This window comes from Myxine glutinosa, chromosome 12, assembly GCF_964187855.1.
Source record: "Myxine glutinosa chromosome 12, kmMyxGlut1.1, whole genome shotgun sequence".
NCBI lineage: Eukaryota > Metazoa > Chordata > Myxini > Myxiniformes > Myxinidae > Myxine > Myxine glutinosa.
This window is the reverse complement of record NC_136272.1, coordinates 721,472-737,500: the sequence shown is the minus strand read 5'-3', so window position 1 is coordinate 737,500 and position 16,029 is coordinate 721,472. Positions and strand designations below refer to the sequence as shown.

Genomic DNA, 16,029 nt, shown 5'->3' with positions numbered 1-16,029 from the left:
TAGCAGTTTCAAGTTCAGCAGCCGAAACTGACATGTTCAATGTGCGTTGCTGGTCTTCCTCAAGTCTTGGAAGCCCGGTAGTCAGCTCCTGCAAGGTCTCATTACTTATGCTCTGGGGGGAGTACAAGTTTGTATAAAAAACCTTCAAAACAGACTTAATCTCCTGTTGGGAGGTCACTATTGGCCCATTAGCAGCACGTAGCCCATGAATCTGTTGTGATTTTTTAACAGAGTTCTCCAAACCAAACAAGGCCTTATTTGGCATATCCAACGTTAAATAACTCATTCTCATGCGTACCAGGGTGCCCATTGCTCGCTGCCGTACCAGTTCAGTCAACATTGCCTTTTTAGTCCATAGCAGCCGGTCACCTGTAGTGTCTTTCCCAGCCGTATTAATGTTTTCCTCCAGGGCTGCAATTTCAGCCTTTAATGAATCAATCGAGAGATTTTGCAATTTAGTGGCATAAAGACTATATTGTTGACAGAACGATTTGACCTGACCCTTTGTGAGGTCCCACCACAGTCGAAGGTTAGCATGTTCAAATTTGGAGGACCGAATTCTTTCCCACACGGCTCGAAAAGCCTCTTTGAATCTCATATCATTCAGCAGGTGGGTATTAAGTGACCAATACGCACTACCCCCTGAGGTCAGAGGCAAATTAAAACCCATTGAAACCAGGTAATGGTCTGTGAAACCAGTTGGGAGTATCTGGGTTGTGGCCATCACATTTAGCATTGGCTTATTCACGTAGAATCTGTCTAGCCTTGCCATTGATATCCTCCCATCATGGCATCTGCACCACGTATAGCACCGTGAAGTTGGGTGTTGCAACCTCCAAACATCTTTCAAATGCTGATTTTTGATGATGTTCTCCAAAATCCTCATAGAAGCTGGATGGGGTTCATGACCGGTCCTGTCTACGGAAGGATTGATAGTGCAATTGAAATCACCAGCAACACAGATGAAAGCGGTTGTATCCAGTCCTTTTACAAAGTCATGCAGAGTGGAAAAGAACACTCTTCTTTCCATGGGCTCACTCGGTGCATATACGTTCACAATGATGATCCTTTGCGTGTTGCAATAGAAATCCACCGCTATCAGATGTCCCTTATAAATTTCCTTAAAGACAATCTTCCGAGCAGGGATTCTATCACTCAAGGCGATGGCAACACCAGCTTTGGGTGTGGTAAACCCACTCAGCCACCACTGCCCTCGATAAAGTTTTCCCCATTCAGCAACCAGGGTGTTCGTAGCATGAGTCTCCTGTATCAGGATGATGTCGGCTTTCACCCTCTCCATCGCCTGAATTGTCTGAATTTTTCGTAAGGGGGTACAACCCCCATTGATATTCAGGGATGCGATACATATCTTTCGCAAAGCCATTTACAAAGGTAACTCACCCTCCGCCTGCAATTCCTTATTCGCCTTTGTGACCGCTTTCCGAAGACGCTGAAATTGGGCCTCCGAGATTTCCATTGGGTCATTTCTTTGCAGGAGGGGTCTTGCAGCCCTGATGAAAGTTTTCACATCGGGAAAATGGTCTTTGATCACAACGTAGCGTTGCCTAAACGTCTCGTTTAGGAAACTGATGACGTTTTCCTTTGTTGCTTCCATCTGTTCTTCTCCCTGATGATCATTCACAGACACAAGGCTTTGAGCTTCCTCATCCAGCTCCCTAACCACATCAACGTTGAAACTCCTTTGTTGTGTGTCAGGAGCAGGCACACCTTCTGTGTCATCACCACTGCAGTCTTCTTGTTGCTTCACAAGGGGCACATCTGTGCCACCACTGCTGCCTATTATAGGTCTGCTTGGACCATCATCCTTGGTCGTTTCAACCGGATGTGAGCAACAACCGTTGTCACTCAGGCCCTGGGACTGCTCGTTGTCACAAGGGACAATGGTGCCATCATCACAACCAATACTGCTGCATTGATTTTCTTCAACAAGAGCAAGGGGTGAAGTCCTACTCTCCTCTGTTTCGTCACCACCCTGCCCAGCTTGCTGAGAATCATCAGGATAGTCTGAGATACTGTTTGTTTGTACGAGTATCACTTTGCTACCTTTGTCTTCCACCTCGGCGCTCAAAAAGGTACGTTTTAGGTTCCTCTTAGCCTCGGTGCCTTTCATCAATACCTCCTCAAAGACCATATTCTCTTGAGGTTGCAGCCTCTTGTCCTCATCGACTGGGTGCACCCCTGCTGCACTAACCTCAGCAACACCGCCACCACTTTCCACACCCTGGTCTTCTGGTGTGGGCGTCTGTACTCCACCAGGCTCATGAACGGGGGGCACTGCATCAGTTACAGGGGGGGCCGACCCAGCTGCTGTAGCGTACGTCTTCTTGGCGTCTGGGCAATACTGCTTAGTGTGTCCGTGTGCTCCACATCCGTAGCAGATCAAGGTCTCGGTCGCCATGAAGATTCTATATTCATGCTCGCCTACTTTAAAGGTGTGGGAGGTGTTCAACTGCTTCGCTGCGTCTTTTAGAACAACAAAACAAAAACGTCTAAACGATTGTACGTGCTTCAACCTGCCGTTTCTCGTACGTAGAGGAACCCTAATGATTCGAGAGACGACAGTGCCAAACTCACCTAGCTTGTGTAGGATTTCCTCGTTACCTAGGAAAGGCGGAACATTGCTCAGAATGACTTTAACTGCCGGCGTGTCCATCGACGACACAGGAACAAACAGATCGTTTCCCAAGGTCAAACCATTCTGCACAACAATATCGGCCAGACTTATTTGCGAAACAAAAACCACAATTTTGTGATTCATACGAGACGCGGCACGAATGTTACTCACGTCGATCAAATCCCCAATCGCAAGCAAAATGTCATCCATTTCAACTCCCTCCGGTGGGACAAGGCACAGCCCGTGCTTACGCGATAAACCCTCATCGGTAACACGATCGGCAGGCCTTTGGCTACTCCTATTAGCCATATCGTCAAAGGAGAAACGAAGTGAAAGCAAATAGATTTGTATAATCCCAAAAAAAAAAAGAATAGAAAAAAATATATATATATTAAGTAACTAGAAACGAAAGCACGGTTTAAACCACGTTAGGAAAAAACGTGGTTCAAACAAACCCTTACCGTGCTGGCTCTCCCTCTCTCTGTCTCGAAGGAGGAGAAAAAAACGAGGGACAGGTGGTAACGAAGCAGGAAGGGAGGAAAAAGGTCAACATACACGACAAGAGTACAAAAGGAAAAAACCAAAGGAAGGGGAAAGGTAAAAAGGTTGGTGGGGAGAGGATGAAAAACAACACGAGCCAGGAGCTACAACACACAAGCACGAGCACGCGCCATCTTGCCACGCCCAACACACGAAACGGCCAGCAGGGGGCGAGAGCGAGAGAGAGAGAGAGAGAGAGATAGAGATAGAGATAGAGATAGATAGATAGATATAGAGAAATATAGAGAGATATAGATAGATAGATATGGAGATGGATATGGATGGTAGAGATAGAGATGGAGATGGAGATAGAGATAGAGATAGGGATAGAGATAGAGATAGAGATAGAGATGTAGAGGGAGAGAGAGAGAGAGAGAGAGAGAGAGAGAGAGAGAGAGAGAGATGTCGTCCAAAACATATAAAAGCCATTTCCCAAAAAGTCACAGGTGCTCTTGTGGAGATTGTCTGCACTGAGGTGCCGAGCTCAGGTGTGTTTTCATGTACAGAAGTGTTGCTGAACACCATTGTTGATGAGCCAGGGTAGAGTGAGAGAAAGGACACGTCTGAAATGAGAGTCTGCAAAACTTTACGAGGTCGCTGCCACCTTGTACTAAGCCTTGGACACCGACCTCTGTCCCAATGGTGACAATGGCCTAGAAACTAGAGTTTGGCTCAGGTGTCATCGGTATTCTGTTGCTGTGAGGATCCCTCCCCCGATGTCTCTGATCAAATTTGTGGATAACCTCCAACCGATCCTGAAGGTGATAGAGGTATTCCAATCTGAGCTTCTGACGTTTTTTTCTGGATCACCGGAAGTGGATCTAGAGGCATGTTCATTTGTCTTCTGCACACCTGTGATGCAGGGATGAAACCGGTGGACTCTTGGACTGCCGTTTGTGAAGCCATTAGCAGCAGAGGATGTTCATACTCGTGCCGCTGGTGCTGATCCACAAATAAGTACAGGTGCACCAGGATGCTCCCAAAGCTACCTTGCCACTTAGCCATCACGTTGTGCATGGAGTAAACTGGCGAGTCTTACCAATACCCTGCCCTGATCAAGGTAGAAAATATTCCTAACATGATCACTGCAACATTCCAGAGCAGCCAAATGTGAGAATAATCCAGTGAATAGAACATCGATAGGATAGGTGAGAGTAAAATAGATGACGGGGGTATCTTAGGAGTCAAAAGGGTCTGAGAGGTCTTCATGTTTTGGGGTTTTAAGGGTCCAAGGGGCCTTAAAGGGTGTTGGGGTTCTAATGGGTCTTAGGTGTCTTAAATGGTCTGAGGGTTATAAAGGGTCTAAAGACAATGCTGGATGATGTACCCCTGGGTATACCCATCTGCACAGAAAGGGTATACCCAGGGGTACACCTATCTATGGTTAAGGGTCTCAAAGGGTCTATGGGTTCTAACGGCTCTTTATGGTTTTAAGGGCATTTGGGTTGTGAAGCATCTTAGGGGTTAGTGCAGCGGGCTATCTTAAACCCCTTTTGCATGTTATTAACCATATGCAAAGCCCCGCTGCACTAACAGAGGGTTTACGTTTTGTATCCCATTGATAGGGTAGGCTAGATCTGTATCTGGATGTTCACTTACCTTATTCTTGTCACCTACCCAACTCATCCAGCAAGTTTTGTCATAACCCTTACACGTTTTAACATATCAGGTATACAATGTGTTTGGCCCTTTCTCTCAATGCTGAAGAATCACTTAGAAAATAAAAACTTGTCAGATCTGGATTCCGGTGAAGATCCGGGTCCAATCAATTCGTCTTTATCACACACCCAACCTAGTACGTGGTGTTATGTAGAATTATTATACGTAAGTGCAAAATTTGCTACACTAGTGGAACCAATGTTTTTTTGCATCTATATACCCTTGGCAACAAGACCTGAGTTGGTTCCATTTTTTTCAATGGCGTCTTCGGCGGCCATTTTGAATTTCAAAATGGCCGCCATTTTTTGCAATTTTGTATGTATTCTAATTTCTGCGGTCTAAAACGACACATAGATAACTATAATTACAATAATGAAAGAAATATGAACATTTGCTTTATTCTTTTTTATCTTACAGGTATTCATAGACAAGTTGGATTTCAGCTTCACCGCCGCATAATGTCATCGTTTGAAGAGCCGCCTTCTAAAATGCACAAGTTACGAACTTTGTGTATTCTGCCAAGAGAGAACTCCTGAACCTTTGGTTGACGTTGCTCATGCCAATTTCAAATGTGCTTCATATGAAACATTTCTTAGCAGCTTCCACAAAAGAGTGCAACTTGGCAACTTAAGCTTTGCGTCAGCTAGTAAGAGACTATGTGATGTTATGTGAAAACTTGAGAACATCCTGCCAACTGTGACTGAAATGTCTGACTGTACAATTACTGGTAACCCCAAGCCAAGTAGAAGTCCACGCAATGAAAACTTTCAACTTGGTCAGTATCAAGATAAAGTTGTTAATGCAACACAGCAAGACTTTGCATGGCTACTTTCACGGTATTCACAGAGGCACCATGAAGAGACATCAGACGGTATACCAGTTTGGTCAGCATACAATTCTCGTGTGTGCACTCCAGAAGAGAACAAGACACCCAACCTTGATCAAGATCACACAATGCCTATCATCAAGGCACCAGCTCATGAGTGGACAACACCGGTGACAGTTCTTGAGAAGCTTTCGTACCTCAATAGTTTTGTGTGTCCAGAAAACACTGGAACGATCTTAGTTACATTTGACATGGATCTTTACAAGAGGGCCCTAAAGTTAGAATATCTTCATGACCAATATGCTGGGAAATGGATGGTATGCCCTGGTGGTTTCCACAATGTCTTGTGTGCACTAAGGTGCCTTGGGAGGACTGTTGAGCACAGCGGGCTTGATGAAGCTTGGAGCAAGGATCTGTACAGCACTGTGACAGTAAATCAGATACTCAATGGGAATCACCACAATCGTGCTGTTCAAGCTCATGAGCTCACATTAGAGGTATTCTTTGATCTCTGGCTTGCAGAATTTCTGAAAGAGAAGCCTGCAGTTGTAGAAGCTCTATCTGCCTGTATGGATCACTTGATAGAAGCAAACAAGAAAGAGGTAGGCATTCAGGAAGCCCATCACCAACTTCTAATGGAGATTGAACATCTAAACTTGGAAAAGCAGCTGAGTGGTTTTGACAGGAGCCACAGTAAATTCCCAATGTATCAATGGGCACGAATGTACATGAGGCAAGTGTTGGCGCTGATTAACTTCACACGTTCACTGAAGCAGCCAGATTTCTTCCTGTACTTGGCGTCTCTAGAAAATTTGTGCTTATACTTCTTCAGCTACAACCGACTAGATTATGCTCAAAACAAGTTGTTAGCCAAAGATATTTCTCAAAAAACGTCTGTTAACTGGATATAAGTGTTCTGGTGGATTTTCTGTACAATGAATGACAAAAATTCCAGAAAAAATGGTTAATCGAAGTGTTTTATGTGAAAAGATACATACAAAATTGCAAAAATGGCGGCCATTTTGAAAGTCAAAATGGCCGCCAAAGACGCCATTGAAAAAAATGGAACCAACTCAGGTCTTGTTGCCTAGGGTATAAGGATTCCAAACATTGGTTCCAGTAGTGTAGCAAATTTTGCACTACGATGACACAACACCATGTACTGACCTGTCCACCAAGTTTCATCCGAATCCGTCCATAAGTTTTTGCGATACTTTGTTCAAAGATAGACAGACAGAGTGAGACAGACAGACTTAGTAATTCGAGAAGAAACAGAGAATGTTGATATCGGATCATTTATTGAGAAGCACAAATACCGGTGCTGTTGTTATTAGGATTTTATTTGGGGTCATGACTGTTGCATGTTCTTACAGAATGTTGTGTTTCAGGTTGCAAACCTACTTCGACTATTCAACATTCCACAAATCAGTTATGCATCAACCAGCGCAAAGCTCAGTGACAAGTCTCGTTTCGGTTCTTTTGCACGCACCGTCCCACCAGACTTCCTCCAGGCCAAGGCCATGGCCGAGATCGTACATCACTTTGGCTGGACTTACATCGCCACCATCGCTTCGGTGGGGGACTATGGCGTCACCGGAATCGAAGCCTTTGAGCAGGAGGCCCGGCACAGGAACATCTGCATCGCAATCTCCGAAAAGATCGCCACTTCCGGTATGCAGGAGGACTTTGATAAGGTCGTGCAGAATGTGCAAGAAAGAAGCGGCGTGCGTGCGGTGGCGCTCTTCCTGCGAAGCGACGACGCTCGTGGCCTGCTCATGGCCGCTCGGCGTCTCAACGCTTCGTTCTTATGGGTAGCGAGTGACGGATGGGGCGCGCTGGAGGACGTGGTGCTCGGTAACGAGCGTGTCGCCGAGGGCGCCATCACCGTCGAGCTGTCGTCGTATCCGGTACGGGAGTTTGATCAATATTTTCTGGAACTCACTCCCGACAACAGTAGAAATCCATGGTTTGCAGAGTTCTGGGAGCACAAATTTGGCTGCTCGCTCTCCGGCACCGGATCGGAGCCCTGTGAGCCGACCCTGAGCTTGCGGGAAGCGAGTTACGAGCAGGAGTCAAAGGTCATGTTCGTGGTGAACGCCGTTTATGCCATGGCACATGCCCTGCATGAGATGCACACGCATCTTTGCGGAAATGACTCTTCTGGGATTTGTGCCGCCATGATGCCATTAGATGGAAAGAGTTTGTTCAAAGATTTCATCCTGAATGTTGATTTTTATGGCAAGTACACAAACAATTGTATTTCATTTCCTCTTTTTACCTTCTTTGAGAACAACCTCCTTGATAACAGGTGCAGCATTTCAATATTGAGCTTTTACAAAATACATGTGCACCAAAAAAGAAAGAAAACCTAGTAGAGCTACATTGTTTGTGTGCCGCAGAGTGGTATCGCCAGGTCGTCTGTGCCACCGGGCAGCACATAAACACCGTATTGGGACGGAACGGTGGACAATAATTTATTAATTGCACAATAAAAAGAAACGCTAATGGTAAAATAATTAATTTATTAATCGATTGGCTAATAGCATACCTAAACCACCTCTACTTCATCCGAATCTGTAACTATTTGAAAATTAAATAATTAAGTTTAAAAAAATAAAAAATTAATCGATTTGATTGATAAAAACATCATTTATTGCCAAATCGCCTGGTGACTCTCGTGATCAAATATCAGCTTCTTCGCTCAAAATGTGCCTGAGATATCACCCAGAAAAACAAACAAACAAACAAACAAGAAGACGTCATGCAGAGCAAAATACTTGCGAAATACACCTCTCCCCACACCAAAAAAGTTTGCCATTAATACATCAAATCGTCCATTTCATTAAGATTGAAATTGACAATCTTAATCGAAGCTCGGGTTAATCGGATGAAAATTGACGATTTTTCAGATAAAAATTGATTCTTTTTCAGATGAAAATCGATGATTTTAGATGTTTGCCCTTTAGTTGACCTTTGACCTAAAAAAAATAATAGTTGTTTTTCCAATTCTGTAATTAATTATGCAATTTATGTTTAATTTTCAAGTCAATCGGATGAAAAATGATGATTTTAGAAATTTGACCTGAAGATGACCTTTGGCCTCAAAATGAATACACTTCTTCTCAGTTGTGACTACCTCAACAACTTGGTAAAGTTTCATGACGATAGGTTTCAAATTGTCACCTGCATGTGATTGCAGAATAACAAAGTCGAGCGACCGAAATATTTGAGAAATCTTCGATTTTCCAAATCAGAAGAAAACAAACGGAGTGAAAACTGAGTATTCCTTGTCGGCGCGTCATCGCCGGGCCCCATTCAGCACCTGGAGATGATGTTGCGCAGCACCTGGAGACGATGTCACACAGCGCCTGGAGATGGAATAGCGAGCAGCACAGTATATTACCAAAAATATTGGGACAGTAGGAAGTGAGCAGCGTTATTCACTAATAATTTCTCCATATTATTTTTGAATTGGAACGCAGAACCAACTCCCTGTAGAGACCAACTCCCTGAAGAGAAAAACTCCCTGTAGAGACCAACTCCCTGTAGAGACAAACTCCCTGTAGAGACAAACTCCTAAAGGTGGGCGCGATTCGGAAAATTTTAAGTCCGCTTACCGCTTATCCGCTCCGCCAGCCCGTGTAGTCCGATTCGCTTATCCGCTTCAGCGGCCGAAAATCTTAGTCCGCTTACCGCTTATCCGCTTCGATTCGATTTTTTAAAAGCGCTTCGACGTTTTTAAAGCGATTTTTGACGTTTCTAAAGGGAATTTAATGCTTTTTAAGCCTAAATAGCCATTTCTAACTACTACAAAGACAAACAAAGCTTTTAAGATCAAAAATATACATTTTTATTTAAATAAAATTTATTCAAAATTTATTGAAATAAAGTTTTCCACTCGACTCTACTCTACTCTACAGTTAATTTAAATATAATTTTAATATATGCAAGTTACATTAAAGAAAAATCAATTTGCCCGTCCTTTCTTTGACAAGAGAGTCTACTAGTCAACAGACTAGCAGTCTGTTGACTAGTCCTCGTCTTCCTCCTCCACCTCGTGGGCCTTCTTGAGGATTTGGAGGTTGCCCTTCATGAAGACGAGGGCCTCGAAGTTCGGTGCAGCCAGGGCCGACCTCTTAGGCCTGAGGATGTCCGACCCGTAGCTGAACACGCGCTCGACCGTGGCAGAGCTCGGGAGCGGCGTGTTATGCCTGAGAAATAGAGTTACCCAAGCATCACGGAACTCGAGCGGGAAGAGATTGGGCGAGAGCCCCGGGTTCCCCCTCAGCGGCTTCCTCGACCAGTTGTTGACCTCTTCCCTGATCTTCTCCTCGAGGTTCTCCTCCTGCTGCCCCTCCTCCATGGCGAACAGGTAGTCCGTACTGCTCGAGCCGGGCTGGGGTCCCTGCTGGGGGGCAGGGTCCAGGTGCTCGTCAGGCAGGACGAGGGCGAGCAGGTCCCTGATGAGCTTGTCCCTCACCAGGTCGCAGATGGCGTCGTTGTTCTGCCTCCTGCAGATGGCCCTGACCGTGGCGAGCTTGTGCTGGGGGTGCAGCGCCGTGGCCATCAAAAGGTCCATGTCCACGAAGAGGTGGCTGAACCTGAAGTAAAAGAAAAGTTATAAAACAAATGTCAAATAATTTCAGATTTGTAAATTGAAAAATTAAATGTCATTTAATTGATTTTAATTCATTTCAAATGAATCATTAGACCGGCAAGGATTTTTTAATCATTTAATAATAATATAATATAAGAAGAAAGAAGCACTTATTCATTTTCAACTCGTTGCGATAAAATATAATAATAATATAAGAACTAACCTGCCGTCAAAGCCCTTTGTTCCCTTCCTGGCGCAGGACGGCTGACGCCAGCCGCCAGCCTTGGTGCACGTGGCCTTGCTGTCCACGACCTTGAAGAAGGGGGCGATGTGCCTCCACTTCTGGCTGAGGCTGGAATTGTCTGTGTCCATTGTCACGTTGATCTCAGCCGACTCGATTGAGTCCAGCGACATCCTGCTCTCGCTGCGCGCGAGCTGAGGGGTCAGGGCGCAGGTCTCCTGACTGTCCTCCACGTCCCCCATCATGTTGACCGCCGGGTTGTGGATGTCGCTGTGCTGGGACTGCTGGTTTGCGTCGCTTGTGTGCCTGTCCCTGGCACTGCCGCTGGGCTGGAGAGTCAGAAATCTCTCCATCTTGACGTTATTGCCGCTCTAGCGTCCAATAAAATATTCAGTTTTCACTTATTATTCACTTAAATAAATATTCACAATTCTAGAGTAACGGCTCAGGCTAACAGCTGATTTGGCGAATCGCGATGCGCTTTAATTTTTCGGTAGTCCGCTTACGCTTATCCGCTTCGGTTTCCGGGGGTTGTTCCGATTCGCTTATCCGCTTCGAAAACGTTAGTCCGCTGCAGCGGATAAGCGGATAAGCGGACTTTCGAAGCGGACCGCCCACCTTTGCGAAACTCCCTGTAGAGACCAACTCCCTGAAGAGAAAAACTCCCTGTAGAGACAAACTCCCTGTAGAGACCAACTCCCTGTAGAGACCAACTCCCTGTAGAGACCAACTCCCTGTAGAGACAAACTCCTGCAGAGACCAACTCCCTGTGGAGACCAACTCCCTGTGGAGACCAACTCCCTGTGGAGACAAACTCCCTGCAGAGACCAACTCCCTGTGGAGACCAACTCCCTGTATAGACCAACTCCCTGTGGAGACCAACTCCCTCCCTGTAGAGACAAACTCCCTGTAGAGACAAACTCCTGCAGAGACCAACTCCCTGTGGAGACCAACTCCCTGTATAGACCAACTCCCTGTGGAGACCAACTCCCTGTAGAGACAAACTCCCTGTAGAGACAAACTCCCTGTAGAGACCAACGCCCTGTAGAGACCAACGCCCTGTAGAGACCAACTCCCTGTGGAGACCAACTCCCTGTAGAGACCAACTCCCTGTGGAAGCAAACTCCCTGTGGAGATCAACTCCCTGTAGAGACCAACTCCCTGTAGAGACAAACTCCCTGTAGAGACCAACTACCTGTAGCGACCAACTCCCTGTAGAGACCAACTCCCTGTGGAGACCAACTCCCTGTGGAGACCAACTCCCTGTAGAGACCAACTCCCTGTGGAAGCAAACTCCCTGTGGAGATCAACTCCCTGTAGAGACCAACTCCCTGTAGAGACAAACTCCCTGTAGAGACCAACTACCTGTAGAGACCAACTCCCTGTAGAGACCAACTCCCTGTGGAGACCAACTCCCTGTAGTGACCAACTCCCTGTGGAGCCCAACTCCCTGTGGAGACCAACTCCCCATAGAGACAAACTCCCTGTAGAGACAAACTCCCTGTAGAGACAAACTCCCTGTAGAGACCAACGCCCTGTAGAGACCAACGCCCTGTAGAGACAAACTCCCTGTGGAGACCAACTCCCTGTGGAAGCAAACTCCCTGTGGAGACAACTCCCTGTAGAGACCAACTCCTTGTGGAGACAAACTCCCTGCAGAGACCAACTACCTGTAGAGACCAACTCCCTGTAGAGACCAACTCCCTGTAGAGACCAACTCCCTGTGGAAGCAAACTCCCTGTGGAGACCAACTCCCTGTAGAGACCAACTCCCTGTGGAAGCAAACTCCCTGTGGAGATCAACTCCCTGTAGAGACCAACTCCCTGGAGAGACAAACTCCCTGTAGAGACCAACTACCTGTAGAGACCAACTCCCTGTAGAGACCAACTACCTGTAGAGACCAACTACCTGTAGAGACCAACTACCTGTAGAGACCAACTCCCTGTGGAGACCAACTCCCTGTAGAGACCAACTCCCTGTGGAAGCAAACTCCCTGTGGAGACAAACTCCCTGTAGAGACCAACTCCTTGTGGAGACAAACTCCCTGTAGAGACCAACTCCCTGTAGAGACCAACTCCCTGTAGAGACCAACTCCCTGTAGCGACCAACTACCTGTAGAGACCAACTCCCTGTAGAGACCAACTCCCTGTAGAGACCAACTCCCTGTAGAGACCAACTCCCTGTGGAGACCAACTCCCTGTAGAGACCAACTCCCTGTGGAAGCAAACTCCCTGTGGAGACCAACTCCCTGTAGAGACCAACTCCTTGTGGAGACCAACTCCCTGTAGAGACCAACTCCCTGTAACTCCCTGTAGAGACCAACTCCCTGTGGAGACCAACTCCCTGTAGAGACCAACTCCCTGTGGAAGCAAACTCCCTGTGGAGACCAACTCCCTGTAGAGACCAACTCTTAGCTCTTTCACGAGCCTCGATTCAGTATACAAAAAAAACAAAAAAAAAAAAACTCCCTGTAGAGACAAACTCCCTGTAGAGCCCAAATCCCTGTAGAGACCAACTCGCTATGGAGACCAACTCCCTATAGAGAACATTTGATACCAAATTGTAGTTGATGTCACGTGTAATATCAAACAATTACACCTTAGAAGATTCTTATTCTACCTTTCCAATCAGTTTGGCTTTACCTGTCCTCCATTTATTATTTCAACATTGGCATTGCCCGTCTTCCATTTCCGGAGGACGTTACCCACAGTTGGCTTGGGAAGGCCCTTCCTGATGAAAAAGTCCAAAGCTCCAGGTAATAACCAGGATTCCACTTTCAAAATCAGTTACCTGTTTACCTCATGTGTACATTACAACTCGCTTTCAATACCTGCTGCACACCTTTCTAAAGCACATATTGTGGGGAAACAAATATATGTAGATGTGATGATTTCTGTTTCAGGTGTGGGTTACAGGGTTCACCTAATCAAGCACAAACATCATTGTATATATAATCAGGTAATCTTTTTTCTATTACAGATCCATTTGGTGTTGGGGGAAGAACTAGATTTGATACGTCTGGGGATGGCTACGGTCGCTACAACGTTTACAACTACCAGAAGGTGGGCACCCGTTTTCAATACTTCCAGGTAGGTACCTGGTCGGAGACATTGCACCTGGACACACAGCTCATCCCCTGGGCACGAGACCCACTACCTGCGTCACAGTGCAGCGAGCCATGCGCTCCAAATGAGATGAAGAGCATTCTACCTGGAGAGCGGTGCTGTTGGCTGTGCACCGCATGCCGATTGTATCAGTATCGGCGGGACGAGTTCACCTGCGCCGATTGCGAGCCAGGCCACTGGCCGACACCTGACCTCTTGGGTTGTTACGACCTGCCCGTGCGACACATTAACTGGAGCGATAGTTGGGCAATAGGACCGCTGTTCCTGGCTTGTGTGGGCATGTCCTTCACACTTTTCACACTCATAGTTTTTATAAAATACCACCAGACACCTGTAGTGAAGGCTTCAGGTCGCGAGTTGTGCTACATCCTCCTTGCTGGGATCTTCCTCTGTTATGGAATGACGTTCTGCTTTGTGGCTCGACCGTCACCTACAATCTGTGCGCTGCGACGCCTCGGCTTGGGGACATCTTTCGCTATGTGCTACGCCGCGCTTCTCACCAAGACAAACCGCATTGCACGAATCTTTGGGAATGTCAAACACGGCACACAGAAGCCACGATTCATCAGTCCTGCTTCCCAGGTGACCATTGCCGGCGGACTGGTGTCACTGCAGGTCGGGGCGGTGGCCGCTTGGCTCGCGGTGGAACCGCCAGACACTCGTCACGAAACCTTCCCGGAGCGCCCGGACGTGGTCCTGCTCAAATGTGACGTCAGTGATTCGGCGATGCTCCTGTCTCTGGCATACGATGGAATTCTGATTGCCATGTGCACCATCTACGCATTCAAGACCCGTACCTGTCCGGAAAACTTCAACGAAGCAAAGTTCATTGGATTCACCATGTATACAACCTGCATTATTTGGCTCGCTTTCTTACCCATCTTTTATGTGACCTCCAGTGACTACAGGGTAGGTATCAACAAATACAATAATTGGCTGAAAGATACACCTTGAAGGTGATAGAGTTTGGTTTAGATACTGAAATGTTTCATCACACGATATGCCAGGACCATGTGACGATTATTCCAAAAATCTGAACTAAAGCTGTTACCTTTGGTTACAGGTGCAGACAACCACCCTGTGTGTGTCCATGAGTTTGAGTGGATCTGTCGTGCTCGGTTGTCTCTTTGCACCAAAAGTGCAGGTGATACTCTTTCAGCCTGAGCGGAATGTCGCAGGACGCAGGGTCGTCGCCCCTTCACGCGTTGCTCACACGAAGCCCGACGCAGCAACTTCCTGCCGTGAGACTACTCTTAACTCACGCAACTCTCCAACCTTAAACCGCAAACGCACACAGTTGTAGAAGGAATATCTGACACCACCTTGGATCTTAAAAAGAGAAATTAATTGAAAAGTCAGGAGAATGGTATCAAGATATGTACCTTAGATATTTGTCAGAACGTTGAATAAACAATTGGTATTAGTGAAAAATACCCACAGTATTGGGAATATAAATGCAACCATTTGGTATGCAGCTTGTGGCTGCTGCTTGCGACATTGCGGGCTGTCACTGATGTAGTGCCCCTTACAGGTTATAGCAGGAATTTCTAATTTGTTAAGGATACCGGTGAAAACTCACCCACTATTCGTGAAGGACACTGTGCGATCTTTAACGTCCACCAATTGATGTGGGCAGACAGGACAATCGTTTTAACATCCATCCGAGGGACGGCACACACGTCCACGAATCACCTGCATTCGAAACACCGAGGTGGCAGTTGATATGTGGGTCGAGATTGAAACCCGGGTGGGCTAGATGGCTCAGAGGGGAGTGGGTGTACGCCTCGGCCGTCCTGTGCTACAACAACACGAATATCACACAGATAATCATCGAGCGTGTTCATTCACTTGACATCAAACAATCACCTGTCTTCCAAGAATTGTTTTGTTTTTGTTGCTTTTTTTCCCTTTCACACTCTGGTTTGTCTTCCACCTTCCGCAGCAACGGTGAGCCGCAGGTGTGCAGAGACCACTTGTAATGGCAGAGAAATGAGCTCAACTACATCAGCACTGTAATAAGAAAGGAGAAAGAAGCAAAGGGTGAAGAATTTCCTTCTGTTGTGAACGAGATTGTTTAGGCCAGTGTGTTCACCTATATATAGTAGTATGGTCGGTGTACAAGTACATCAATTACGTCACAATTTTAGATTAATATTCTAAAATGACCAACGGTTTGGATCATTTGACACATCATGGAAGAGAGTAGACGCGTCTCACAACTTATCCTGCTTCAAACCTAATATCATGTCACAGTATAAACCTCAAATACTTAACTCCGAAGTTACATAATGACTTATTCAGAAAGTTTTCATTAAAATACTTAATCACAGATCATTAAATAAATAAATAATAACTAGAGCTGCTTGCAACTATCGATAATCCAAAGTAGTAACTCCAAGGGATGAA

At 46.1% G+C, this 16,029-nt stretch overlaps 2 protein-coding genes across 2 annotated transcripts in view; one reads left to right on the top strand and one right to left on the bottom strand.

The window, feature by feature from the left end:
* Positions 1-14,926, top strand: part of LOC137437280 (metabotropic glutamate receptor 3-like) — a 35,583-nt gene extending 20,657 nt beyond the window's left edge. The window contains exons 2-4 of the mRNA XM_068131650.2: positions 7,049-7,898; positions 13,478-14,532; positions 14,687-14,926. Coding sequence (XP_067987751.2) covers positions 7,049-7,898; positions 13,478-14,532; positions 14,687-14,926 — 2,145 coding nt within the window. The remainder of the gene's footprint in view (positions 1-7,048; positions 7,899-13,477; positions 14,533-14,686) is intronic.
* On the bottom strand, positions 8,959-10,851 carry LOC144888408 (uncharacterized). Its single transcript, XM_078766294.1, has 3 exons — positions 10,481-10,851; positions 9,794-10,261; positions 8,959-9,028 (listed from the first exon to the last, which is right to left on the bottom strand). The coding sequence occupies exons 1-3, from the start codon at positions 10,849-10,851 to the stop codon at positions 8,959-8,961; spliced, it is 909 nt and encodes a 302-aa protein (XP_078622420.1).
* Positions 14,927-16,029: the final 1,103 nt, after the last annotated feature.

Coding starts and splice junctions, on each gene's coding strand:
- LOC144888408 (XM_078766294.1), bottom strand. CDS start 10,851: ATGGAGAGATTTCTGACTCTCCAGCCCAGCGGCAGTGCCAGGGACAGG. Junction 10,262..10,480: donor ACAAAGGGCTTTGACGGCAG/GTTAGTTCTTAT, acceptor CTTTTACTTCAG/GTTCAGCCACCTCTTCGTGG. Junction 9,029..9,793: donor GACATCCTCAGGCCTAAGAG/GTCGGCCCTGGC, acceptor TTCCATCTCCAG/GCGCTGTGTGACATCGTCTC.